This window comes from Protopterus annectens, chromosome 4.part0, assembly GCF_019279795.1.
Source record: "Protopterus annectens isolate FY-2018-M chromosome 4.part0, PAN1.0, whole genome shotgun sequence".
In the NCBI taxonomy this organism is placed as follows: Eukaryota; Metazoa; Chordata; order Ceratodontiformes; family Protopteridae; genus Protopterus; species Protopterus annectens.
In genome coordinates, this window is record NC_056733.1 from 1,120,550,907 (window position 1) to 1,120,578,406 (window position 27,500).

The 27,500-nt window shown below is 45.2% G+C and overlaps 1 protein-coding gene across 3 annotated transcripts in view; it reads left to right on the top strand.

The window, feature by feature from the left end:
* NPM1 (nucleophosmin 1) overlaps nt 1-27,500 on the top strand; it is a 367,407-nt gene that overhangs the window by 312,144 nt on the left and 27,763 nt on the right. For all 3 annotated transcript variants that reach the window (XM_044069094.1, XM_044069097.1, XM_044069095.1), the window contains exon 10: nt 13,472-13,546. In XM_044069094.1, the coding sequence (XP_043925029.1) occupies nt 13,472-13,546 (75 nt within the window). The remainder of the gene's footprint in view (nt 1-13,471; nt 13,547-27,500) is intronic.

Below are 27,500 nucleotides of genomic sequence, written 5' to 3' on the forward strand. Positions count from 1 at the left end.
GCCTAAAATCAATCTTTTGTCTTTGTATACATCCCTTTTCTCATGTACTACTCAGGGTCCTATGCAAGATCATGTGGGACGTGCCCAAAATCCCACTGTTGACACTGGCACAGACAGATTTTTTTTTTTTCCTTCCCCTCCTGTTTCACCTGGTCAGGGCCTGTCATTCCATGTCTTACAGGATGGATCTTCACGTATTGTGCACACTTCTGCTGACATTGTGAGAGATGAGTTTTGATTCCTTTCAGGCACCAAAACCCCAATTTTCTGAGGATGTGCTTTTGGGTTTGCAGGAAGGCAGAAATTCTTGTTGCTAAATGGAATAGGTTTTCTGTCTAAGCATGACCAGGCACTTGTGTGGGGTTCCCTACCATCCTTTTAGTTGCACAATGCTAGTTTGACATAGTACTGTTTAAAGTTTGTAAGCTATTTCTGCCTTAGTCCACCACTGGTCTAGTTTTGAAGTACTTATGAAAGGCAGCCTCCAGGAAAGCCTATTCCTCCGTTGGGGCCTTAATTTTGTTCATAAAATTGTCTCCATTTGAGTTTTTCCTCCTTCCCTTCAACATTGTACTTGGAAGAATGTATTGGTGGTGGTTTCTGAACATCAAGCCCTCATAGTGGCTCCTCATATTGATTTGGTACAGGGTGTCTTCGTTCCAATCCTTTTATGACCAAGGTGGCTAGTTTGTTCTTGAATCAGTCCATTCAGTTTGCCTCTTAGTTACTCGCAGATTTCTAGTGAGAGGACTGCGCACCTTGGATTTACATAGCACATCTTGCTTGCGTAAGAAAATCTGAGGAAATGGTTTCCTTTCATGCTAGGAAATTGGGTTTGGCAGTTTCTTTGTTCTGTTCACAGCAAGCAGCCTTCCTCTTGCCTCTTTTCAAGGTTCTGTATACTAGGTCAGTCTTTGAAGCTGCTACTTGGTCTTCTGTTAACAATTACAAGAGATGTCTTTTCCATTGCAGTTTGCTTGAGCTGTCCTTCGCTGGCTTGTTGGGTGGTTCTCTGCTTTTCTCCTCATACTTTCCAGTAGCCTTGTGTACACTCGCAAGAGTAAAGAATACTGCAGTAGTGATGAGGAAAAGGGCATAGTACAATTGTGGAACATATGGTAACATAATGTCCTTTTCACCATGGCAGTATCTCTCCATCCTGCCCCCCCCCCCCCTCCCATTTTCTGTTGCCCTACTTCTGGCCAAGATGCCTCCTTGTTTCCTTTTTATTCCCTTTCTGGATGTGCATGTTGCTTTTTCAGGGGTTGCTTTAGTTCTCCTGGTGCACTTCAGTTCTGAGGATTAGGTGTTTAAGTCATATTTACCTTGTGTCTTTCACGAAGGATACAAGTCTGACGCACAACGCCGGGATGTTAGGCTGTTCTCCAAGTAAATATTGTATCCTGCAAGGACGTCCATATCAAAAGGTTCTGTTCCAGGTTCTTGCACCCAGTAAGCTTGGGCAGTGGACATCTCCAGCTATAGGAGCGGGTTCCTATATGCCTTTTAGCCCTTACCCATAATCCAAAGCTTGATCCAGGAATAAGTGATCCTGATTTTGCATCTGTTTTTGCCAAGGCAGCACTGATTCTCCAACTATTTATGGCCAGGAAAGAGCACTTTTGTTTTGCCCAAACAGTGGACATGTTGAATTGGTTGGAAGATTTAACTTTTTCACCCTTGGGCACCCTTTGTCAGATGGATCCATCATAGTGTGATAGGTCAAGAAGAAAACACTCAAGTCCTCTTTTGTAATCTGGAAGGAGATTCTCCCTGTGGTAGTAAATGAAGGAGATTCTCCCTGTGGTGGTAAAGGAAGGATTTAATGCATGCAGAATTAGAGGTACCAGTGATCTGGCAGTACTCCAATTTAAAGTCCACCTGTTTGCTGCAACTGGGTTTTACTTAACCCACCACTTGCAAGACGTTTTACTGTCCTTAAAGGCATGTCAGACCTCCAGACATGTCAGCTGTACTGCCCTGGGTTTCGGACTCTGAATCTGACCATACCACCCTTTGAAGCAGCAGTAACAGCCACCATAAAATATTTCATAACACTGTATTCCTGGTGGAGGTTTTTTACCCGTAGGGTTTGTAAATTAAAAGGTCCTCTTGTGTAAGGAATCCATCCTTGTGTTCCACACTAACCCCCTCATTCATGCCGAAAGTCCTGACAGCAGTTTTATTGACTTAGTCTGATCAACTCCCATTTTTCCCTTTTAGCCACAAAACAAATAGGAAAACCCTTCATTTTTTTGATGTGCACACAGTGCTCTGCCTAGACAGAATAAAAGCATACAGAGACTTGTCAGTCTCTTGTAGCTTTTGCAGGAGACAAAAAGGGATATGGTTTGCTTTGAGATGGGTCAACCCAAATGGGTTACCTATTTTCTGCTACAAATTCTCCAGAAAACAGTGAACATGGAGGATAAAATCCCATTTTACCAGGGATATGGCCACACAACCATAGCTGTAGCTTTAAAAGGAGCATCTGCAAAATAAAATTTTAGAAGGTGCTACCTGATCCTTGGTCCACTCTTGCTGGCTATAACTGCCTATACTTGTCTAGGGCTAGAGCAGGGTTTGGCACTGCACAGTCCTAAAGAACATTGTGCTGCTATCCTTAAGGGTGCCAGACATCCGGAAGTTGACTTGGCAGTTTCTTGCATGGAGAATGTAGTGTCCTTAGGTTGTCAACTTGTATCATTGTAGATGTTCATGTATTTACTAGTGTGGTCTGCTGGTCTCCTTCCATCCTTTTGAAGCAGCTGTGTACCCCAGGACTGTGGTGGGGTCTCATCCTGTCCTTCATTCTTGACTAGTCAGTCTTCCTGCACCACTAGTCTTGAGAGACTTGTTCCTTCTGTGTCTTGCAGACTTCCTTTTTCACAGGCTTTTTTTTCTGTAATCTGGATAAACCCTTCTCTGGGGCAAGAAATAACAGGAGCAGACAGCTGTCTGAGGTGGAGACTTAGTGGGGAGGTGTGAGGTTGGAAGAGGGGGGTATGGGCTGTTGGCCTGGTGTCAAAGCCATGGCATGAAGCTCAATGCCAAAAAGTGTATTGTCACCCCCTTTGGTAATTACTCTGTACCCATGAACTACCACATAGCTGGTAGTCTACTTTAACGCCTAAAATGTGATGAGACCTTGGGACACAGATGGACAGTAGTCTCTCCTTTGATAATCACATCGCCACAGTGGTCAGGAAATCCTTCTACATGTCTCACCTCATCACAAAAGGTTTTTCATCCAGAAAGAGGTCATTGTTCCCCTCTACTCATCACTCATTAGACCCGTTATAGAGTACAGCGCTCCTTTTGGTATGTACCTCACAAGACATCTGCAACAACTGGAAAGGCCACAGAAATACAAAGAGGATTACTGGCCTCAAACAGATGCCCTATGCAGACTGTCTCAAAAAAACTCTAGCTTTACTCCGTCGCATATCACCTACTCAGAGGCGATCTCTGCCTAACATACAAAGCTATGTCAAGCCCAGAGCTGTTGGACATGCTCCACTTAAAGAAATCCCAATCCCTCCGAGCTACACGCTCTAGGGATCTAAACATTGTCACCACAATAAACGGAGCATGCTGGAGGGATAGATTCCTGTCCCAGAGACTTCCCATACTCTGGAACAGACTACCTATCTGTCGGAGAGCTCCTCATTAGCACTCCAAGAAAAATCTTGATTGGATGGGAGATGGGAAATTCACCCCGGGGATCACTTCTGTGGCTCTGCTCGACAGGGGCATAGTAAAATAATTTTCTTGGGTGGCAAAAGCCAGGGTACACTTTTGGCTAGGTTTATATAGGCCCTAGGACCAATAGCCTAGTACCCTCCTATGAACCTGCTGTAGAAATCGGCCCGCGGCGGATATCCCCAAAGCTTTGACTGCAATAGTAATGACATCAGCATCTAAAATTACATGTTGATAAAACAGCTGTATTTCCACCTCTGCAGGGTATCCATGCAGGCTAGAGAGCAGGCAGTGCTGCCTAACATGCTCCTCAATGCAAGTTTCTTATCGCTGCAAGAACTTCATACCAGAGTTGAGCAGGGCCTCATCAGATCTACATGACTGGATGCTGGGCAGTGAAACCTTCATGGACCTCAAAACAGTGTGCCAGCGATTGACCCATTTCTGTCTGAGCAACAGATGGCCAAGGAAATTCTGCAGACCCCAAACTAACTTCCTCTTCTTTTTGACAGGTCTACTGTGCTTATCGCACCCCACCCAGTATCCTTGGTTTGCAGGGTAGATCAGACGCTGGAGGAGAGCACAGTGATTTTTAAACCCCTTCTGGCCATTACAGCACTGGTTCTCCCACCAGCTGAAGATGGTTAAGAAGCCTCTTCTTGCCATAGCACAGGGTCTGTAATGCAACCTAAGCTGTCTCACTGGAACTAATTACCACAACCCAAAAATAAAGGTGTTGAAGGCAAAGAAAAACAATTGAGGGAAAGTGTAACTATTTACAAGAAAACCACTTTGCTAAACAAATCTTCCTGTGGTGCCAAATGGTGAAGCAGAACCCAAAACTGGTGGATGTGCCAATGGTTCTTCAGCATCTGTCTGAACTGCTTTTCATTAATTTAACTTGTGCTGTGGAAAGGTCCATCTTTCAGCCACTTCTGCTAGTCAGCCACTTCTGCTAGTCGCTTTGAATCCCTACATTCCAAGCGTACATAACCTTAAGGAAAATAACGTCCCTTTTTGAACCAGCCACTGTAGTATCGTTAAAGTTTCTGGCCTGGAAAACTAAGATTCCTTAGTATTACCCGTGGAAGAGTTTTGGAACTCCTATCTGGTGTGCAGAGATGTATGCAGTGTTTCATAAAGTGTAGCCTTTAGCATTTGTCCCAGTTTGTCAAGTCATAGAAGTAGCCTACAACCAAGTAGTCCAACTTTTCTGGGCCTTGGAATAAAGGGAAAAGGGTTTTATATTCTGGGCATACATGGGCAATTTTAAGATTTGTGTATTACATGGATGAAGCTTAACTTACCAGAAAGTCTTAATTTTGTATCCCTTGCAGAAAACTGAGGGCTGATCGTAATAGTCCATCTCTAAATGGATTGTACGCTGCATTAGTCATGAGGCTCGTGGCATGACCCTAGAGTGGAAGGACAAACCCCTGTTCAGGGGGCGCAGCAAGCTACCACTTCTTTCCTCAGTGATTTTATGTCTGAGATCCTAAAGGTAGCCATGTGCTCCTCTGTCCACAGCTTCTCAAAGCATTGAAAGTTGGGTGTGCTGTCCAGGGCAAATACTTCCCTTATCCCATTATATCTAGGCCTGCTCCTTCTCTAGCTACCACTAAGACTACTACCCTTAAGAGATAACAAAAGAACTAAACGCCTAACTATTCCAGCTGAAGAACAACCAGACAAACTTTTTTTCCCCCAGTCTGTAGTACAGGCCTTTATGGCCTTTAAGCCTGCAACTTCACTTGCTCCTAACTCCCTCTCATTTTGGAGAGCACTTTTTTGGGGAGACTATTTATTTCAAATGGGACACCACACACATGACGTACAAAAAAGGTATTACTTCAAATGGAGTCCCCCTCTCCCTGTGCAAGCCCCCCCTGTGATTCCAGCTTACCTGGATGCATTTGCCTCAGCCTCTTAAGACCCCTGAATCACAGCCCCTGGTACCCGAGACCTGACTAGTTTTAGTACTTGACCACAAGTACCTCAAGCCACCTATGGCAGATCCTGCTGTAATTGCAGTGGCCCCAGATAATCTAGACAAATTCGCTTTTCCTCCCTTCTGCCATCCAACAAGGACAGCAAGGTCATGGACAGACTGGGGGAAAAAAATTACCTATTTTCCACTCTAGCCTTCAGGGCAATCAGACTTGCATGGTCAGATATGCCCTGGACTTTGTTTCCGAGGCAACTTCATTACTTTCTTCCCTGCCTGAATCACCAAACAAAGCACTGAACATCTAAGCTCGGAAACAGCACAGGTTGCCAGGCACTAAAGTGCAGCAATGATGCTGCTGAGGCTTCAGCCAGAACTGCATCTTCAGCCTCTGTACTACGCAGGTATTCATAGCTCAGACTAAAGCCACTTCCTGATGACTAAAAACAAAATCTTGGATGCACTCCTAGACCATAAATTCCTGTTTGGCAAACAATCTGAACTTTTCAAAAGCCTCCAACGAAAAAGTAAAAAAATGCCAGGACCTCAAACATTTTATTGTTCTCACTGGTTCCAAAGTTTTATAGAAACTACCCAGCCAAGCCCACCTTTGCTAGGTGGGCTCCTGACCCACCTTCCTCCTCTTCGAGGCACAAGAAAGTATCTAGAAAGGCTACCGCCCCTAAGATAGCCTCTTCTCAACCCACCCCAGGCAGCCATTTCCAGACAGTGTGTGACCGCCTCAGCCACCCGCCTCATTGTCTAGCCTTTTAGAAAGAGGCTACCTCAGACCACTGGGTATTATCAGTAGTGGAAAGAGTACTTTATGACCTGGAAGGAAAACCCCGACCACAGGGCATACCTTTCTCCAAAAAAAAAAAAAACAGTACACCTAATTTCACAGACTATCAAAGATCTATCACTAGCGACTATGTAAAGGGTACCCTTGGGGTAAGAAGGTTGGTGGTTCTACTCCAGACTTCCTGTGCCAAAAAAGGATGGCCCTTGGGAGGCCCAATCTGGACTTGTCCCAGTTAAACCCTTTCCTGCAGGTCCCTTCTTTCAAAATGTTATCCCTCTAAACCCTATTTCCACTACTGTCACCTAGTGCGTTCATGTCCACCTTGGACATGAAGGAGGTATACCTCCACATTCCCATTCACCCAAATTACAGAAGGTTTTGCTGTACCCTGCTCACTGTTTACTGCCTTGCCCTTTGTGAAGATCCTTGGTGCAGTAGATAAACCAAAGCGTCTTGCCCCAGCAATAGCTTACTGCTGAGCAAGAGACTTACAAATTTATCCTTACCTGGACGACATCCTCATTCTAGCAGAAGAGGAAAATACTCTGGACCCATTTATGTCCCTGCTTCAGAGCTTTGGCTTCACCCTCAACCTGACAGTCCTTCACCCCAACTCAAGACCAAACCTTCTTGGGTTGCAGGATAAGAACAAACTTGATGAAGGCCTTCCTTACCCAGGACAAATTATACTCCCTAAGAAACTTTTTCCAAAGGCAGCTTCTGGTCAGCCACACTTCTGCCAGGCTGTTTCTCAGGCTTCTAGGCCTCATAGCAGCTGTGCTTCCTATGCTACCCTTAGCTAGGCTGCACATGAAGTTCCATTGGTACCTGAAAAATGTCTGGTCACAACACAATCTCCCCCTGGAGTTTCAGGTACCCTTCCCACCCTGCCTAAAGACAGTTGAGGTGGTGGATCCAACAAGTAAATCCTGAGTCCAGCCCTACTTCTGCAATTCGCCAAACTAGCCCTGTTTATGCATACAGATTTCTTGGATTTAAGATGGGGGGCCACTATGAACAGCCTCAAGGTGCAGGCTCAGTGGGAGCCTTCCTGCCAGACAAAACATATCTACATGAGGGAAATGACTTGTCCTGCTAGCCCTACAGACCTTCCTTCCTCTAACTCGAGCAGAACCTCTACAAATCTTCAGACAACACAACTGTGATGCAATACATCAACAAACTAAAAGGGACCAGATCTTATTTACTTTGCAGACTTGCAGTACAGGCATGGGAGTTTGCCTGCAGTGTGACTTTGTACTGGGAGGCTGTCTACATTCCATCCCAAGGCAACTGTCAGGCAGATGCTGTCAGCACATCCTTCTCAACATCACGAATGGATGTTAAAGATGTGTTTTTAGACATTGGCCACCAGTGGGGCACACCACAGATCTGTTTACCTCCCCTCAGAACTGACAACTGCTGATATTGTGCTCCAGAGAACCCTCCCCACTAGCTTGGAGAGTGGATGCATTTTTAATTCCTTAGAAGGGACTGTTTCTTTATACCTTCCCACCCATTCAGAAAGTCTTGCTGGTGATCCCCTATTGGCCAAGGTGGCATTGGTTCCCCTTTCTCTAGCCAAGGGCAATCGTCGCAAGTTGCGTCGCAAGGTGGACCTGCTCACACAAAAGAAGGGATCTCTGATTAACCCACACCTGGAAACACTCAGCCTAACACTGTGGGTGATTAACTTTAGATCCCCTTTCAGACACCTATACTCTGAGGATGTGCTGGCCGTCCTGCAGGAGGCCAGGAAATACACTATCAGGAGATCCTATGTTTCCAAATGGAAAAGGTTATCCATTTGGTGTCTCCAGAGGGAACTACTCCCCTACCAAGTGGATGTACCCCTAGTTCTAGCCTGTGTGATCTCCTAAAATCAGAACTTCATACTGTTCAGAGAAAGTCCGCTTGTCTTGCCATCTCTTCCTGCTTAGCTATGGAACCTCCCCTCTTTTCCAGACTGGAGGTTCTTCACATCAGACCACTGAGGAAATCTACCCCCCCCCCCCCCTTGCGATTTGAACTACATACTGGAAAATCTCAATTCCCCCCTTTGAATTGGCAAGCTCTGCCTCTCTGCAGATGTATACCTGGAAGACCGTCCTATTAGTAGCCCTTTTCAGCTAGGAGTCTCTTGAGCTGCAAGTTGTCGTGGCTTTCCCACCTTACACAATCTTCCACAAAGCCAGGGTTACCCTTTGCATCAATCCTTCATGCCTGAAGTAGTCGACGAGCTATTGCTCAACCAGTTTATGCATTTACTGTCCTTTTTCCCTTCACCTCAGAATGACTGTGTAGAGTGCTCCATTCCCTTTGTCCACACGCAATTAAGATTTACCTGGACAAGAGCATTAGCCGGTCCAATCAAGCCTTCCACCCCAGTGCCCTGGGGAAAGCTGTATCCAAACTATCTTCTTGAATACAAAAAACTATTACCTTCTGTTGCTCCTTTCATGGCAAAGACTTTACCCTACAAGGTTAAAGCCCATTTTGCTAGAGCAGTGGCCTCTTCAGGAGCCTTCCTCAAAGGCCTGGGTACAAACATATTAGAGGCAACCACATGGTCCTCTGTGCACACTTTTACCAAACGTTACAAATTGAACAATATATCCAGAGCCAGGGCAGGATTTGTAAGCCATCTTCTATGGCTTCCTGGAAACTTACTTCCTCCTCCACCCTTACCTCTTGAGCTGTGGTACTCTTCCCACAGTGAGAATACTGCAACATGAGAACAGGACATACATTTTAAAAAATTCTTACCATAACTATAGATGTCTTTCATGTTGCAATATTCCTGTCCTCCCTCTTACCCCCTTCATCTCATTTACCCTTTCTGGATGGTATTCTTCTCCTTAAGCTGTCCGACTTGGCAGTCTGTTCTGAGGTCTGTTTGTGCAGATGTCATACTTGAGGCCCATAGTTTATGGCAGTGTGTGATGTCCCACACACCTGACAGCAACTAGGGTTAAGCTTTTGCATAGGATCTGGACATTTGAGTCGCCTGAGGTAGAGGATCTCACAGTGAGAATACTGCAGCATGGAAGAAAAGGACATCTATGGTTATTGTAAGATTTTACACAGCTAATCTTTCAGGAGGGTTGGGGTTCTCCAGGTCGCAGACCTACTAGGGAAGCACTCGCTGCAAGTGATCTTCCTTCCCTGTAATCCAGCACTAAACATGTCCCATACAGAAGTTGCTTAATGTAATTATTCTTTTTCAGGTCTTGCATTACGAAAATTAGGAGTGGCCGAATAATTGGGTCAGTCACTTATTCCAACGACAGAGCCATTACGGTAACTACTTAAACATTGGTGTTTGAGTGCCTTATTGGTTGCAGATTGCCAGCATCACACCTCTGGTATTGTAGCCTGTACTGTTGAGTAAATATATTGCTTTCAGGCTTGGCTTTTAGATGCAAATGAAACAACTCTGCACTACCCCTGTTAATCTTGAGTGTCAGTTTTCTCTCATTTTAACACTGAACTATAGTTATTACAAGTCAACTGCTTTTTAAGTATTTTCAAGTCTGCCATTCAAACATACAATATTTTAAGGAGTCTGAGATGGCCAATAAAAATCAAAGAAAGTAAAGTAATGACTGTCAAAAGTAGGCAGTCACAGTACTGTTGTAGGCTGGGAACAGAATCTTTGTATACTACCCTCTCATAGGGACATCTGTTCTGCTAAATTGGAATCAAGAGGTAAAAGCGTTGACAAACAGCATGACTGCCCCTTTCTGGCCATTTTGGGGTGTACTAAATACAGACACATTTACTAATGAAAAGTTTAAGATGTACCTGAAAAAGAAATGTTTGTTTTTTCCAGTTTTGGGGTGTGATTCTCCTGTATGCTATGCTTTGATGTAATGAGGCGCAACAAAATAGAGATGGTGCCGATGTGCACTGCCTATATAGCAGGTGTACAGGACGACAGCCAAGGTTAAGTAATAGCCAGGGGAATGCTTGACCCTGAAAGCCAGGCTGAATGTTGGATACAAGTATTATTGAAGGCAAGTGACCACTTTCAAGCGTTTGTGGTTATAAGTTGCCTTCACTACTGCATTTTTGGTGACTTAAGCGGGGAATTTCTGAACTTCGAACTACTGTTAATGGACATGCATCACCAAGTCCTACACGTGCAAAGAAGCAAGTGTAGAATTCTTCCTTTTGTGCCCATTGCAGTGTGTTGGCACGTAATCAGAAGCTATGCATTTACTTGATCACAGGTCCCAAAACAAGGGGAGAGATTTGATAGACTAAATTTTACACAGGCAGCAAACAATTAAATTGCTAGTGCAGTTTGCATTACTTTTGCTGTAGGATGTAACAGCCCTGGAGGGGCCTTAACTTGAGCCACTGTAACATCTTTGTGGAGCACAGGGGTTTAGGTGCTTGGGCAGCAAGACATTTCCCCTGTGGTGCATTTGACTGGGGACAAATGGCTGCAGTGGGATTCAGCTGCAAAGAAATGTGGCTGTTTGCAAATTCCCTGTGGGCAAAGAATGTGTTGCCATACCTACAACTTCAATAACCAAATGCACAGGGGGAGACCATGTCCATGGTCCCCAAGGGAACGTGAGACAGCAGGCAATATGCAGGTGTCAGCAGCAGGCTGGCCAGAGGCCATGTCATTGGGAGTAAAAGAGGCCATGTCAGTGGGAGTAAAAATGTAGTGCACAATGGGCAGTGCCTTTATAATCTTGTGGACCACTAGCCCCTTCACAGTGCCTAGGGAACATTACCTAAAATGCATACTGGAGCATAAATGTGACTACAGAACCAGGCAAGATTTCCTGCTTGCTGTAGCACACTTCTACATGTCTTGGTTACACAAGTATGTACTGTACACTGAGCACAGCACTCGTTACTTCTGCCTCCATGCATTTGGTTATTAAAGCTGTGGGCATGACAGTATGTGCTGCTTTGCCCACAGGGAATTTGCAAACAGCCATATTTCTCTGCAGCTGAATGTCACTTCAGCCATGTGCCCCAGTCAAACTGTACCACAGGGAAATGTCTCGCTGCCTAGGCGCCTAAACCCGGAGCACAGTTGTAGTCCTGGAGCAGCATAGTTCAGGTCTTTAGAGTATGCTGCAGCTACCACAGGCTCATGGTGGCTGCTACTTTTAGTCCTTTCCCACAGACTAGTCTTGCTGTAGCAGTGATACCAATGAAGAGCATAGTGGTGCTGGACTATGACCATAACAGTCTATGTTAAAGTACTGGGAACATTGCCGCTATATCCCATCATTCTGTCTCTGTTTGGTATACACCTTTCCTGTCCCTTGTGATGGGGAGATGGAAAAGGCAGTGAAAGAATTGGTCAGTACTCCCAGTATGTGGAAGCCCCCTCCCTAGAGGATGTAAAGTTGTCATCGCAGGAGGTTTGGTGTCATGAAAACAAGTTCAATATGTCCTTGAGGGCTTTTGCAAGCTGAAACCCAGGGAGAGGAACAATTGATATGCTTTTGCCAAAGCAATCTTTCAGCTTTTTGGTAGGAGGGAAAAGTGATGGCTGCTGTTTAAAAGTACGTCAGACTCTTTTTTTTTTTTTTTTTTTTTGGCTTGAAGTTGTCTGTAAAAGCTCTCTTGGAGGTTGCACTAGGATAATTTTGTATGAACATCAGTACTCTGTCCTTTCGTTCACAAAGAAGCGTCTGTTGGTTTTGCAGCTGTTGCTGTGTCCTTTCACACTTGCCTGTCATACAGGCTTGAAGCTGTGATGTTTCTACAGCTTTTTATATTGGGATTTTGAAGTTAAGAGCACACATTTGAATACCTAGAGATCACCCTGATAATCCTCAAATGTCTGGCAGTGTTGCTGGTGTTCAGTGAGCTAATTGGTAATATATAGTTAACTGAGGTACTCCATTGAAAACGGAGACCTAAAGCTATCAGAACTACTTGTGTTCATGCTAGTAAACCAGGGTAGGCAGATTTTTAGCATCCTGGCTTGATAGCTAAAAGATGGTGTAGGTTTCTAGCCACCTTGATAAATGGGCAGGTGCAGGTCAAAGCACACTTTACCAAGGTAGCCACCATCATTGCTTCATTTTAGGAGCATTTCAGTACAGGCTTTGATTGTGAACCTCCATGCAGAGTGTTGTACAATAGTGCCACAGCAATCTCCCCCCCCCCCTCCTCTCCCGTGTACTTAGTTTTCAAAACCAAATGGGTTCATATAGTGACTACCGCTGTATGGTTCCTTTCCCTAATTACTCCATAAAGTTGCTCCCAGAGTATCTGAGGACAGGAACCCTCCTTCCTGGCCACTCCAATCACTTTGGAAGACAGTGTAATCTAATCAAAGCCAGGTTCTTCTGCCAGGTACATGTTCTGATGATGCTGTATCCATATATGATGCTGTATCCATAAAAAGCTAGAAGTGGCACCAAGGATGGCGCAGGCTGCACTTCAGTTTCTACGAAGTGTCCCACTGATCTTGGGAGAACATATCCCCTCTGGGGTTCACACAGAGCTCTGGAAGTCTATTTAGCAGTCTATCGGAGATTTTCCAAGTTCATTAAATACTGCATCAGTGACGTTTGCTCAGACCTTTACAGATGTATTAAAGTTTGAGCAGCTGTATTTTCATGACTCATATCTTCCTGCCTGTGTATTTAATTGCATTATTATGACTTGTAGGGCTTGTCTTGGAGTTCCAAGTTTTGTGATTTCTTGTCCAGCTGGTAAATGTTTAATATTTTGTTAGTCTGAGAAGTAATTGGCAGCTGTCATTGGAAGCATCCAAACGTAACTTTGATTTACACGATTGCACTTTGCTAAAGTTGAGATTTTTGTAGATGCTTGTTTTGTAAAGGAGGAAATTTCACATGTCCTGTTTACCTTCAAACTTTCTGGCAGACTGCACATTATATACGCACAGTGTTCCTTATTTGGAGCCCTATCTTGATTCTCCTGATAGGAACAAGCTGGTGAATGTTTCTTGGAAAGTAGTGTGTACTTATGAACTAACATTTAACTGCAAGTGTTGATCAGTTACTTTTTCCTTTTAGGGTGTAACTCTTCCAAAGATTGAAGCTAAATTTATCAACTTTGTCAAACATGGCTTTCGGACAGAAGATCAGAAGGTAAGAGTACTTTGAGTCACTAGACTGTCCTTTCCTGGTTCATTATTGCATGCAACTAACTTTTGGGTGGACGGAGAGTGAGGCTTGTTAGTTTTATTGAAATGTCAGTAGCTTTAATTTCCTCGTTGTGTAGCGAACCGGGATCAGCAAGTGAAATGATTCATAATGGGTTGATCTTCGTGTGCAGTCATTACATTTGGGTAATCTGCTGGCAGGTTGCCCTCAGTCAGCCTGAATGTCAAAGTCTTGGGTCCTGTTGGTTGCTGTCTCCTCTTCCATGTAGTCGGGGGTATAAAACATGCAGCAGACACCATTTTATTCAGTCTTTCTTTGCCACGCGGTGCCCGAAGCAGAAGCAGTTCGCAAGTGCCGGTCGGCCAACTCCTGAAATTTTCGCATTCTAGTTTCAGAACAGAAGTCTTCAGTTAAAAGTACCCCATTGGGGAAACTTTTTCTTGCTCCTTACCGATGTCAGTAAAAGTCATTGCATTACTTGTGGTAAGCAAATACCTCAAGGATTTTCATTTGTACTGTATTCCTTGCCTAGGCCCAGATCATAACGTGTCTTGCTGTCGGTTTTGTGCTAGATATAACAACGCACCATTACGCGTCGGTATATCTTTGCTTCAAAATATTTTGGATCCAGATTTAATTACCCTGAAATGTAGTCTAACAATCCGACTACCGGAGTTCACAAAAAACGCAAAGAAAAGGACAGACTGTCGAGGTCCAAAACTGACTAAACTTCTAAGCCAGTCGCCGGTACTCTGAGGTGCTTTCACAGCCCCTGATACCCACTACTTTTGAGTCGCAGGCCTCTACCGAGACCCATGCGGAGTCGGTATGCTGTGAGATTCTGAGTATTGTACCCGCGGATGTCTCTCCCTCGGATGTTTCCAGAGCTGCTGAGCAGGCACTGGCTTCTGAGGGTGTTTTTCAGGCCTCAATATTTCTATATAAAACCAACGCCAGCCTCAAAAACAAAGTCTAAAAAACTGACGCATGAGCCACGTGCTCAGGCCCCTAAGCCTAAAAAACAGATCAAAATGGCTGAGGACTTAATTACCTTGCTCAGGGGTTCCCAACCCCCCCGATAAGAGGCCTAGGCAAGACACTGATTATGAATCTTCAGATCATGTTTCTATTTCTTCTAATTCCTCTTCTGATCAGGAATTTTCTATACCACCATATGAGGATTCAGATGCAGAAGAATCCATCCCATCTGGAGAAACCTTGCATACTTTAAGGGAACATTTTCATTGCAAGAGTCAGGAATTCTCGGAATCGAAAGAGGCTTAGGGATTTCCTTCCTCAACATAGGCCTTTGGCTGTACCTCCTGTATTAGACATTGTGTTTTCGGAATCAAGCATGGCTCCTGATTCCCTACCTCTGGCTCCTAGTAAGCCAGACATACTACAGGGTTCCTGACTCCCACAAATTTTTATTCAAAAATCCTGCTGCTGATCCTGAAACTATCTCACAGGGTCCCAAAGGTGTAAAGGCCTCTACAGCCAAGAATCCTACCCCCTCTGATAGAGATTCCAGGGCGCTGGATAGATGGGGAAAGAAGGTTTATACATCTACAACCTTGGCAGTTAGGGCCTTAAACTGCCAGTTTCATATGCTGAAATATCAGCAGCATGTTATGGGATTATTAAAACAGCAAATTGTTGATTTCTGAATGTGTGGAAAATAAAGAATTACAGGAATTATTGCATGCAGCAGAACAGGTTGGAAAGCATACTTTGCAATGTGGTTTTGATTCCTTGGAGGCCTCTTGCAGGGCCGCAGTTACTGGATCTGTGATTAGAAGGCATGCCTGGCTCAAGGAGCAGTCTGCCTGATCATGTTAAAGCTAAATTGTTGGATGCACATTTACAGCATGATACTCTGTTTGGTAAGGCAGAAGAGGTTTTAAAGAAAATGGAAGTCTAAGCTAAATCTATGCAAACTGTAACAGATTTCTTACAAATGCAGCCACCCAGATTCAGTAGACACTGGCCTACTAAAAATTGGTCCTTTCCTGTGTCCAACAGAGCCTCACAAGGCAAATCCAGACGCTCAAAAGGCTCTACTTACCAATCACAGGGTTCTTACAGGTCAAAGCAATGGGGTGCCTCTACCTCCAAATCTGGAGGAAACAAAGCACAACCGTAAGCAGTCCCAATGACTTCCCTCTACCATCACCAAGCACTTATCTTTTGGCAGCCCCCTTGGGGGGAAAATTAGCACTTCATGCTCAAAATTGGCAGTTAACCCAGGGCAAGTGGGTATTAATAGTATCCCAGGGGGTACAGATTTCATTTCCATACCTTGCCAATTCCAAACGGTTGGCCAGATCTGCCACAAAATCAGTGGGCAGAAGCTTAGAAACATGTTGCATCCCTCATGGATATGGGGGCTATTCAACCAGTACCAGAACAGGAAAAAGGACACAGTTTTTATTCAAGACAGTTCCTGGTACCCAGAAAAGACAATGCCTGGCGTCCAATACTGGATTTATCAATTTTGAACACATTCTTGGACATCCCAAAATTCAAAATGCTGACTTTACAACAGCGTCTGCCCATGCTGGGCAAGAACGCTTGGTTAGTGACTCTAGACAGAGGCATACCTGCACATCCCAATAAGGGAATTGTGCAGAAGATACCTCCGCTTCAAGGCAGGTTTTATGCATTACCAATTCTCTGCACTGCCCTTTGGCTTATCTACTGCGAACAGGGTCTTTTACAAAGTGCCTGGCACCAGCAATTGCATTTTGCAGACAAAGAAGCATACAAATCTATCCTTGGACGACTGTCTCATTCAAGCAGAAAACAAGGACATTTTTCTTTAACATCTGACGTTTGTAAAAAGGCTCCTAACATGCCTAGGGTACACAATAAACGAAAATAAATCACGGTACTCTCTCAAAAAAATTACATTCCTGGGTGCAAGCTTGAATACAACTGCCCAGATGGCTTACCTTGCACCAGACAAGCAAAGGCAACTGACTTTACTTCAAACCGATGGCAACAAAAAAAGTTACCTGCAAGACAAATGCTGTAGGCTTTGGGGTTCATGGCATCCTGCATTCTACTAATTCCATATGCAAGCCTGCATATGAGGAAACTACAATGGTATCTTAAGTTTATGGAGTCAACATTATCACAGTCTGGAAACAATGATTCCTCTCATTCCTTGCCTACAACAGGAGTTTCTTTGGTGGGCCGACACGTCACTAGAACAAGGGACGGTCTTTCACTTTACCCCCTGCCACCCAAACCCTAGCTACAGACGCATCAGACTATGCTTGGGGAGCCCACCTGGTGGGGAGTTGCATTCAGGGCATATGGAGCCCAAAACAAATGCATCTGCGTATCAACCAAAAATGTTAGCTGTTCAGAATGCCCTGACAGCCTTCAAGGACTTGCTTCATCCAGGACAACTACTGATAGACTGACAACACCACGGTTATGTGGTACATAACAAGCAGGGGGGGGGGGGTACACATTCCTACCCCCTTTGCAGACTAGCCATGGCATTGTGGGACCAAGTACATCTTCAAGCTCCATTCCTGCCAGGAAAACAAAATACTCTGGCAGACAACCTAAGGAGAAATCTTATGGACCCTCACGAGTGGAAACTGGATCCACAAGTCTTCAGCATGATAGCATAGAAATGGGGGAGTCCAGACATCTATTTGCCTCTTCCCAAAATTATCAACTGGACAAATTCTGCAAAAGGACTCATCACAGACAAGCATGGAAAGTGGATGCCATATCCTTCAGTTTATGCCTTTGCTCCTCTGCCTCTTCTCCCCAAGGTCTTACTAAAGGTCAGACAGGAAAAACCAAAAATGATCCTAATTGCCCCGGACTGGCCTTGCCAGCACTGGTACCCAATTCTAAGGAAATATGTCTCAACTCCCTCCTTGGTACTTGCCTCAAATACCTCATCTACTGTCTCAGCAGTGCAGTCAAATTCTGCACAATCAGCTCCAAACTCTGAACCTGGGCAGCATGGCTGATCGTGTAATTATTCAAGCAACACCTCTCAGTAAATCTGATGGATATCATTTTGGAAGCCAGAAGGCCTAGTACTAGAAAATCTTATGCTGATAAATGGAAGAGATTCTGTGCTTGGAACCCAGCACAAGGAACGGACACAGCAAAGCCAAATATTCCTCAGATTTTACAATACTTGACGGAGATGCTTGACACGGGCCTATCTTCAATAAAAATCCATGCCTCTGCCATCTCTGCTCATTACAACACAAAGCCTCCCATCTTTTCTCACCCTCTGCTAAAACAGTATCTTAGAGGGGCCAAAAATGTAAGGCCTCCCAGAACACCAACTCCTGCATGGGACCTCAATTTGTGCTGGAAAAGCTCACCCTGCCTCCTTTTGAACCAGCAGCTACTGCGGATATAAAGTTATCTTGGAAAACTGCTTTCCTTCTGGCATTCACTTCAGCAAGAAGGTTTCAGAACTACAGGCCCTCCTGGCTGTGGAGCCTTTTATTACATTTTACCCGGACAGGGTGTCCCTCAGGACCAATCCTTCCTTTATGCCTAAGTTGGTATCCAATGTGACTCTTAACCAAACTATTCGCCTGCCAACATTTTACCCAAATCCGCAGAACAAGGGGAGGTGGATTCTGCATTCCTTGGACGTACACAGACAACTAAGATTCTACTTACAGGACCAAATCTGTAAAAGTCCGAGCAACTACTGGTGGCATTTGCTGCAGGCTCCGAGGGGAAGGCTATATCAAAGCAGACAATTTCAAAGTGGATAAGCCACTGCATTCGTTTCTGCTACTTGCATCATGGTAAACTGGTGCCCAAGGGAATCTGGTCACATTCCACCAGGGCTGCATCTACCTCAGCAGCCTTTCTCAGAGGAGTTCCAACCAAAGACATTCTAGAAGCTACTATCTGGAGCTCTGTTCATACCTTTACAAAGCATTATCATTTGGTCCTCAAGTCCAAGGCAGGCTTTGCCGCTGCAGTTCTGCAGGGCCTTATAGCCGCTCCTAATGCTATTTGGTTACAGCCTCCCACCCATAGCTTTGGGATTCTACCCAAATGTAATGACTGCAACAGTGAAACACTAACCTAGCACAGTTGTGTACACTTAGCATAAATGTAGATGTTCAAGTGTATTCACTGTTGCAGTCAGGGATACCCACCCGCCATCCCCCTTTCTTCTAGAACTCTCTTTCCTTCACTATATTCTAAAGCCTTTGTGGTGTATTTGCTTTTAGATGAAGGTAAAGTTTATGCTGCTACAATTGCATTTACATATATATTGCAGTTTATTTTTGTCGGCTGCATGTTTTATACCCCTGACCTCATGGAAAAGGAGACTGCAACCGACTCAGGACCCAAGACTTTGCCCTCAGTCGGCCTGAATATCAATCTGCCAGCAGGTTACCCAAATGTAATGACTGCAACAGTGAACATATTCTAACCTCTACATTTATGGTAAGTGTACACAACTGTACTTCCCCTTAACCTAGCTCTCTGTACTTGTAGATCACTGTTGCAGTAGCCGAGCTGTTTGGGTTATATCCTTCCAAGGATATAGACACCAGCAAACTTATCAAAGCCTTAGGACACCTTCCACGCACTAAATGATGCGTGGATTGAGCAGAAAGAAGCCAGTGGGCATTTAAGGCTCAGAAGTTTGAGACAAATGTGTTGTACAACCTGTAGTAAAAAAGGGGAGGGAGGGGAATGGCGGCTGCAGCAGTAATAGTGTACTGATAAGTTTAGTATGTAAAACATTTTAGCTCACTGTTGCACTAGCCTAAATTGTTTTGGTAGAATACCAAAGTTTGATTGTTGGGGAGGAGGAGAGAATTATGGAATTCAGATGCTTCTGAAGAATGGTCTAGCAAAAGCTGTTCTGGACACACAAAAATGAATCCAGTTTGTGATGCTTTGGAACAGTATGCACCAGAGGTGCAAGTTGCACTCCATTTTTAAAAGCCACAGGTGAAACCAGAGCTGTGGTAGAATGCCCTAAGCCTGCCTGTAAATGGCTTGTTATAGTGAGCATAGCAAAAAGAAATGAGACAAGCTTGAAGTAGTCTGCTTTAACACTGGTTCTTTTAACTTCTCTTCATAGAGATAAGTTTGGCTTTCCTAGTTTAATTTCTCAGTCTGTTTTTCTAATACCATGACATGAATGGACCCCATTCCCAAGTCTATGCACAAAGTTCATGAAGCTGGTATGGCTTGTCTGTCTTGGCCAAAAGTGCTCTTTACAGCACCCTGAATGTCTACAGAATTGACTCCTGCAGTTCATTATTGGTATGTCTAGATATGACTGGAATTTTTTTTTTATACCTATTGCTCCTACTATTTGAACTGTCTGTGTGTCCTTCCACATTGCTTTTTTTTGTTTTTGCCTGCAAATATTGATATTTTGTGACTGCCTTTGTGTGTGAGACACTAATCTCTGGGTGTAACAATTTCAATTCAGTGCTCTTGGTTTTAAATGGACGGCTGTATCTGGTTTTCTTGCGTTGAGTTATTTGTAGTGGGTGATCCCATGTGGTGATTCACTTAATCATTCCCTCATGCTTTTGTGGTTTGTTTCCAGTGCTTCTCACAGATTTCTGTATTGTTTGCATAATCCCAATGCATTAATCTTGCTACATTGCTGTGCCTTTCAGTGTATAGACAGTTTGCTGTGAGAATCGCACCCTGCAATAAGTTGACTGCTTCCTGTCCTTATTTTCTTTAGATTTTATATATAATTTGATAAGCATGAAGCATTTTTATTTCTGCCCAATACCTTTTTGGGGCCAACCAGTTACACTTGGTTAAAACAGGAAGAGCAAATTGATTTATAGTTTGGACTTCATTGAAAACAGCCCTGACATCAAAGACTGTTCTCAAGTATTTCTTACTGAATTTTATGTGCATTTGTTCATGTGTTATTGCCAAGCTATCAATTCCAATTCCTTTGATCACTGTCCTACATTGATATTTTCTTGGTACTACAACTTTTTAAAAATTGCTTTTGCTCATATACAACACAAAAAGTAGCTGATAAATCTTGGAGCCAAATTGCAACAGACCTAATCCATTTAATTAAATGTGATAATGGGTTAAGGGCAAGACAAAATGGCTGCAATAATGAATCACCCTGAACATCCTCCTCTGAATTATCCCTGAGGTAATTTGCCCTCTCTCATTGCTTAATTGCAAAGTGGTTTGCCACTATGTGATCAGTGTAGGATGTACCTTCAATCTGCAAGCACTCCTTTATCAATGAATGTGGGATGCTGTCCTATGCTTTTTTTGTAATCTGTCCATGTCACACTTGGATTCTTCCCCTTTTTAAAATTTTATGTGGCTTTATTTAGCTGGAAATGATCCTTTGTTCCATCTGCCTTCTGATGTTCTTCATGTACCACTGTTGTAGTTATCACCTGTGGGTTATCCCTGCTGTGGTAGCCCTCAGCCAGCCTGAAGACTAGAGTTGGTGTTTTTCTGCATAGACTGCTGTCACTTGTTGACTGACGTCAGGTCGTCAGTGCTGTAAAGCAAGGCAGTTGACGCCATTGCAGCAGTCTTGCTGTGGAGCTCGTAGCAGAAGCAGTTCACAAGTGTGCCGGTCGATCACTACCAGAGTTTGCATTACAGCTGAAAAAGTCTAAAGCCAAGTACCCTGTTTGGGATCTTTTTTTTTTTTTTTTTTTTTTTTGCACTAACCGATGTCCGAAAAACTTTTGTCTTGCCTGTGGAAAGCAGATCCCACACAGACTTCCATTCGTACTGTGTCACTTGTTCAGGCCCAGGTCACGCCATCCCTCGTTGCTGATTCTGTGCCCTCTTTAACGTGAGAACCATTCAGCATAGCTTGTCGACAGGTATTTTCATCTTCTGTTTTCACATTCCGAAATGTCTCGGCCAACAATCCATAGACATTCCGAAAAGACAGACCACACAAAGCTAAGCCTTCCAACGACTATGCACTTGGCCTACAAGCAAGAATGTCAGGGAGGCCATTCTATTTCTTTAATAGCTTTCTCCTAAACCTACAGGACAACAGACAGCACGTTGATATCTGGCCCTTCTGATTCAACATACCCACATCATAACTTTTTTCATTTCACAATTCATCACAATTCCTCTGGGCCGCCTTACAATCTGCCAAGGAGCCATTTCCGGGCTGGTAAGTCCCCTGGCAACAATCCCTTGTGGCTGTCTGACCTGTGGAAGGCCCAGCTGAAAAGTCCTGTGACTACCCCCCCCACACACACACACACACACACACTTACCTTGGCCTCCCTTACCTTTCCTGTCTTCCGCTGCAGAAGGGAGGAATATTCCTCCCTTCCGCCAGCACTTCTCAACCTATCCTAAGTGAATGCGCTTCAAAGCTAAACCAGCTTGCAATTCCTTATAAAAAAAATCCCCAAACCTTCTTCAGATAAATGAATCCCATCCTTATACCTGTCTGGCCACCAGACCCGAATGCCTGGCTAAGGAATGTACAACCCGTTAATGTCCCTTAACACCTTATCCATAGAATTATTAATTCTCCGACTCATTCTCTCCACAGCTTTAATGGACCTAGCCCACCTCCATTTCTTTCTCTGTACCACTTAGCTTGTGGCCAGCATTCATGCATACAGTATACCTCTTGTACCATCAAACCAATTAGATCTTTTATTGGATGTTGACAAATATTACCCCCTAGGTGCAATAAAATGGCAGTAGGAGATATATCGCTTACAGCTTGCTGTAGTACTGCCCTAAAATGGTGCCACCACATTCCTGATGCCCGAAACCAAACTGCTTTGCCAGAAGCTCATTTTCCTCTTTGGGAGGAGAAGCCCTGCCTGCCCTGAAAAAAGCAGTGGAGTCTGAGTGAAAGAATGACCCACTATCCAGATGCATTTCCAATCCAAAGATGTGAGAACTGAAATACAAAGGACAAGAGTTAAAGCCATTTACATCTTACATAGCCTTTATAAGCACTAGACTTCCACCTGCCCATCCTCATGGTCTGTGATGCTCCCATTGCATGTGTATATGAGGCGGCACCTATTCGAAAGGAATGTATATTTATCTGAGTCTAGGCCACTCAATTTGATTGCCTCCTTTAAAACTGCTCTCACCTGATAGAGGTTCGCCTTGTTGACAAAAGAATGGACCATCTGACCTACCCCTAGAGTTGCAGTAATCTAGTACTTTAGTCCAGTCCCATTCTAAATCCTTTGGGGTAACCACTCTTACCCACTGACCTTTGCTGCCTTGATCCGTTTTGGATTTGGCCACAAACCCTAGTGTCCACATTGTAAGAAGAAAAACAAACATTTGAAACCGCAAGCCACTGTTACATACAGTAGGTTATGTAGTCCAATCTCTACTACATTCTTACCCGTGGGTTCGGAGCCAAATGTGTGCTTAGACTCTGCCATACTTTTTAGCTTGAAGTCTTTCTATTGGCTGGGCTAAGATGGTATCCCATGCTGCACTGCCCTCTATCCCCAGATCTCGTTTGCCGCTCGTGTAGCTCTGACGTGGTCTCGCTCTTGGCTGTGGCTAAGTACCCTTTTCGTATATCAGAATTTTTTTGCAAAATAAAAAGCTATTTTAATAGCTATTGTTTGTGTCTTGACTGTATTGTGGAAAAGTTGTGTTTTTTCTTTTATACCGTATTCTGTGGTATCTCACTAGCGGTTTCCAACTGGCTAGGCCCATTTCAGTTAGAGGACCTAGTCTGTCCCACTTTCCTTGTGTGCTAAATCCTTCCCTTGGACTAAAACAGTTTAAATTAGAGGTATTAATCCTCCCCCCTTGTATTTGTGTCTAAGGATCGTTTGAGTTGGAGGTCTTTGTGGTGTTTGGCTTGTTCCCGCACTTGTGGCAGTTTGACCGTTGGTCTAATTTTGGATTAGTTACTTGCTGTTTGTGGTAACTATGTCCAAAGATACTAAGGAGCATAAACCCTCGGGCTTCAAGAAGTGCTCCAAGTGCAGTTATAAGGTGTCCATCACTGATGGACACTGTGTACCGTCTGGGACCGATTCATCTCCAGGAATTGTCGTTTTTGTCATGCCTTTAGCCCGCGTGTTCAGGAAAGGAAGAACAAATTGATTTTGAAGGGACTTCTGAAGCCCTCCTTTGAGGAGGGTCTGGAGAGTGCAGAATCTTCCAAGGCTAAAAAGCGATCCCTGGCACCATCAGTATCCCTGGAGCCGCCTGAGAAAATAGCAAAATCTTCGACATCCTCTGATCCATTGTCCTCGAGGCTGCAGGAAGTGTCGGTTATGGAATCTGCTTCGGCTCCAATTTTCTTGGAGCCTGTTCGGAGCCGGTTGCCTAGCATTAGGCCGGTATCTCCTCCTCGCAGGTCTCCTTCAGAGAGGAGGTCTCTATCTCCTTCCCTATCCTCCAAATCTTCCAGGACCTTGGATGTGGACGACTATAGAGTGGTGCAGAGACTTAATCAGTCACCGGTACTGGCTAAATTGTTCTCTGTTCCGACCCAATCTGCTCCGGAGCCGGTCCTTCAACCTACGTAGATACTTCCTCATCCGAGCACATCTCCACTTTCGGAGCCGGAGTGCCCTGCTCCATGTGATGTCGCCAAGTCACTTCCGACAGCCCCTCCTGGCTTGTCAGTTCCGATGTCCGCTCCGACCCCTGCACCGTCCACTTGGTTCAGGACTCAGGATTCATTGGTCAGACCCGAGGGAGAGGCTTAGGGACACCTCTCTGCTCCTAGTCTCCCTCTCGGTGCTTCGGCACGGGGAAGCCCAACTCCTGTCTCTGCTTCGGAGGCTGGTCATCCTTTGGATCCAGGAGGGCCAGCCTTTGAGGCCATGCGGAGCTCGCTGGCCAGGTAGTGGCATCATATGGGTCTGTCATTCTGTTCCCTACAACACCGGTGCAGGTCTCTGATCACTGTCTATCTCTGGACAGCGGAGCCTCAAGACCTCAGGGTACCCCCATGAGTGGTCCCCATATTTCTGAGGGCTCCTCAGAGTTTTTGCCTGAGGAGCCACCCAGAAAGAAAATTTGCAAGAGGAAGCACATACATTGGCAGGAGGAGTCTCGCGTCGGACACTGACCTCGAGGAATCTGAGGGGTCCCCTAAGTCATCTTCTGAGAATGTTTCTTTGACATCCTAGAGATTTTGAAGCAAAGAGGTGACCGGCCATCCAAAGCCCCCTCAGAAGAGGAGTCTGTCTTCTTGAAGGCCTTTGGTGCTCAGCCCTCCGCCTCCTGGGTATCTCCACCCTTCGAGCTTCTGGATTTGGTTTGTCGAAGGGTGTGGGAAACAGTCCCCAGGAGACCCAATAAATTTGTCTGCCCCTCCTGATAAGGAATTTCTATCCAAGGGAGTCCCTGTGGATGACGTGGTGGCAGCTGCCACCCAGAAGGAATTAACTGAGACTTCTTCCACCATCCATCCCCCTAACAAGGAGTCTAAGATTATGGACCAGTACGGGAAGCGTACGTTTTCTTCAGCGACCTTTACCTTAGTCACTGAATTACTTATCACACTTGTATGGCTCCAGAGAGATCTCCTAAAGGAGCTTGGAGATGCTCTCATGGGTAATGTTTCTGAGGCGGTGGCCCAGAAGGTAAACGCTCAGTTATCTACCCTCAATTCTATTGCGAACTCCTCCATGAGGCTGATCTCCTACGCAGCCGGGGGAGCGAGTAGGGCAGCAAGTTAAGGAGTTGGAAAGGCCTGGATGCACCTTTGTCATTTCGCAGACACCTTCAAGTCTTCATTCACAGACGCCCTGTTTGGTTCCTCTTTGTTCGGAACCAAGGTGAAAGACACTCACTAGGTGCGAGCAAGAGGGAAAAACTTGGTCTGCCATAGGAGTCCATTTTTCCCTTCCCTCTAGGCCTTATCCCAAGGTTCAAGAAGTCAGTTTTTTTCCTGGTGCACAAGTTGAGACCCCCTCCTTCAGAGGCAGGTGAGGGGGTGGTTATTCAGGAAGACTCCGACCTAGGGGCAGAGGAGGCCCTTGCAACTCTGGAGACAGCAATTCCTTCATGGCTCTCCCTACTGCCGCTCCTTATGGGAGGCACGACTGTGTTTCTGGAGCCAGTCGGGGGTCGAATCTCATACCTGGAGGCCTGGCAAGATATCACCCAGGACCAATGGGTTCTAAGAATAATTTCCGGAGGAAATGTCGTTCCCTTCTCGTCAAATCCCCCTCCGATCAAGAAAATCCCGGATGTTCCACCCAGTCAAAGGGATTACACAGCTTCAGAAGTTTCAAAGCTGCTTGAAAAAGGAGCCATCAAACATGTCCCCTCAGACCAGATCGGATTAGGGACTTACTCCAGATTCTTTTTGGTGCCGAAAAGGACAGGGGACCTGAGACCTGTTTTGGATCTCTGCCGATTGAACACCCATGTGCAAAAGTTCAAGTTCCGAATGGTCACGTTGCAGTCTATTGTCCATTGTTGGGAAAAGTGTGGATGTGCTCCATCTACCTCAAGGATGCTTACTACTGCATAAAGATGGACAAGGCATCCAGAAGTCACCTACGCTTCCGGCTGGGAGCCAGTCACTTTCAGTTTCGAGCCCTGCCCTTTGGTCTCACCACAGCCCCCTGGGTGTTTCCCAAATGCATGGCAGTGGTGACTGCTCACTTGAGACAGTCAGGGATTCCAATTGTTTCCATACCTGGACGACTGGCTCCTTACTGCCACCACCAGGCATCTACTACTTCAGACCATGGATGCTACTATCAACTGATAACAGTTGGGAATCACCTTGAACTGGGAAAAAATCTGCCTTGTTGCCCTCGCAGCGTGTCACTTTTATAGGTGCCAAATTAGAGACAGTTCTCAGGTTTACACCTTGCTCCCTCTGAAAAGAGTGAAGGCAAGATGGGTCCTCCAATTGTTTGGTACAATGGCTGCTACGATTGTTAGTCCCTCTGGCAAGGTTACATAGGAGGCTCCTTCAGTGGCTACTCTTCGCCCAGTGGTCAGTCTTCCACTTTCTCACCCTATTCTACTCGGACAGGTGCAAACAGGATCTCAGTTGGTGGCTTCACACCGGCAACCTCAATGCGGGAAAGCCCTTCGTTCCTTGCCCCCCCCCGGTGACCACAGATGCCTCCCAGATGGGGTGGGGGAGCATTATCTAGGCAGGACAGTCCAAGGCACGTGGCAAGAGCATGAGATGCATCTGCATACCAATGTCCTGGAGATGAGAGCTGTGCTACCAACGTTGCAAGCACTTAGTTTTCTTCCTGTCGGGACTATTGCAATCCACTCAGGCAATATGTCAGTGGTGTGGTATCTGAACAAACAGGGAGGAACCAAGTCATATCCCCTTTGCAGAGAGGCCGTGCGAGTCTGGCAGTGGGCAGCGTCTTCCCAACGTTTTCTGTTAGCAATGCACATTCTTGGGAAGTCCAGTGTGATCGCAGACTGGCTACGCAGAGCTATTCTGATGCCTCAGAAGTGGTCCCTGAATTGTCAAGTTGCAGAGCAGATTTTCAGCAGGTGGGGCCAGCCTTGCTGCAAACTTTTTTGCCAGCCCCCTCAATGCCAAATGCAGCAGCTACTACACCCTTATCCCCCCTCAGGGGGAGTCGTCCAGGGACGCTCTAGTCCACGATTGTCCCTCCGGTCCTACTGTATGCCTTCCCTCCAGTTCTCTTGTCAAAGGTTATTCAGAAAGCGCAATCCTTGGGAAGCAAAATGATTCTGATTGACCCACACTGGCCTAGTCAAATTTGGTTCCCTTTTCTCCATCCCTATCTCATGGGCGCTCCTTGGATTCTGGACCCACACCCAGACTTACTGACTCGCATGTCAGGGCAGCTCCATCCCTCTCTTCGGACCCTCCGGTTGACAGCCTGGCTACTCAACTTCCGTCATTAGGCTTCACCAGTTTTTGCCAGAGGTGGTTCATATTCTATCTTCCTCATAAGCCTTCAACCAGGAAGATTTGTTACAGCAAATG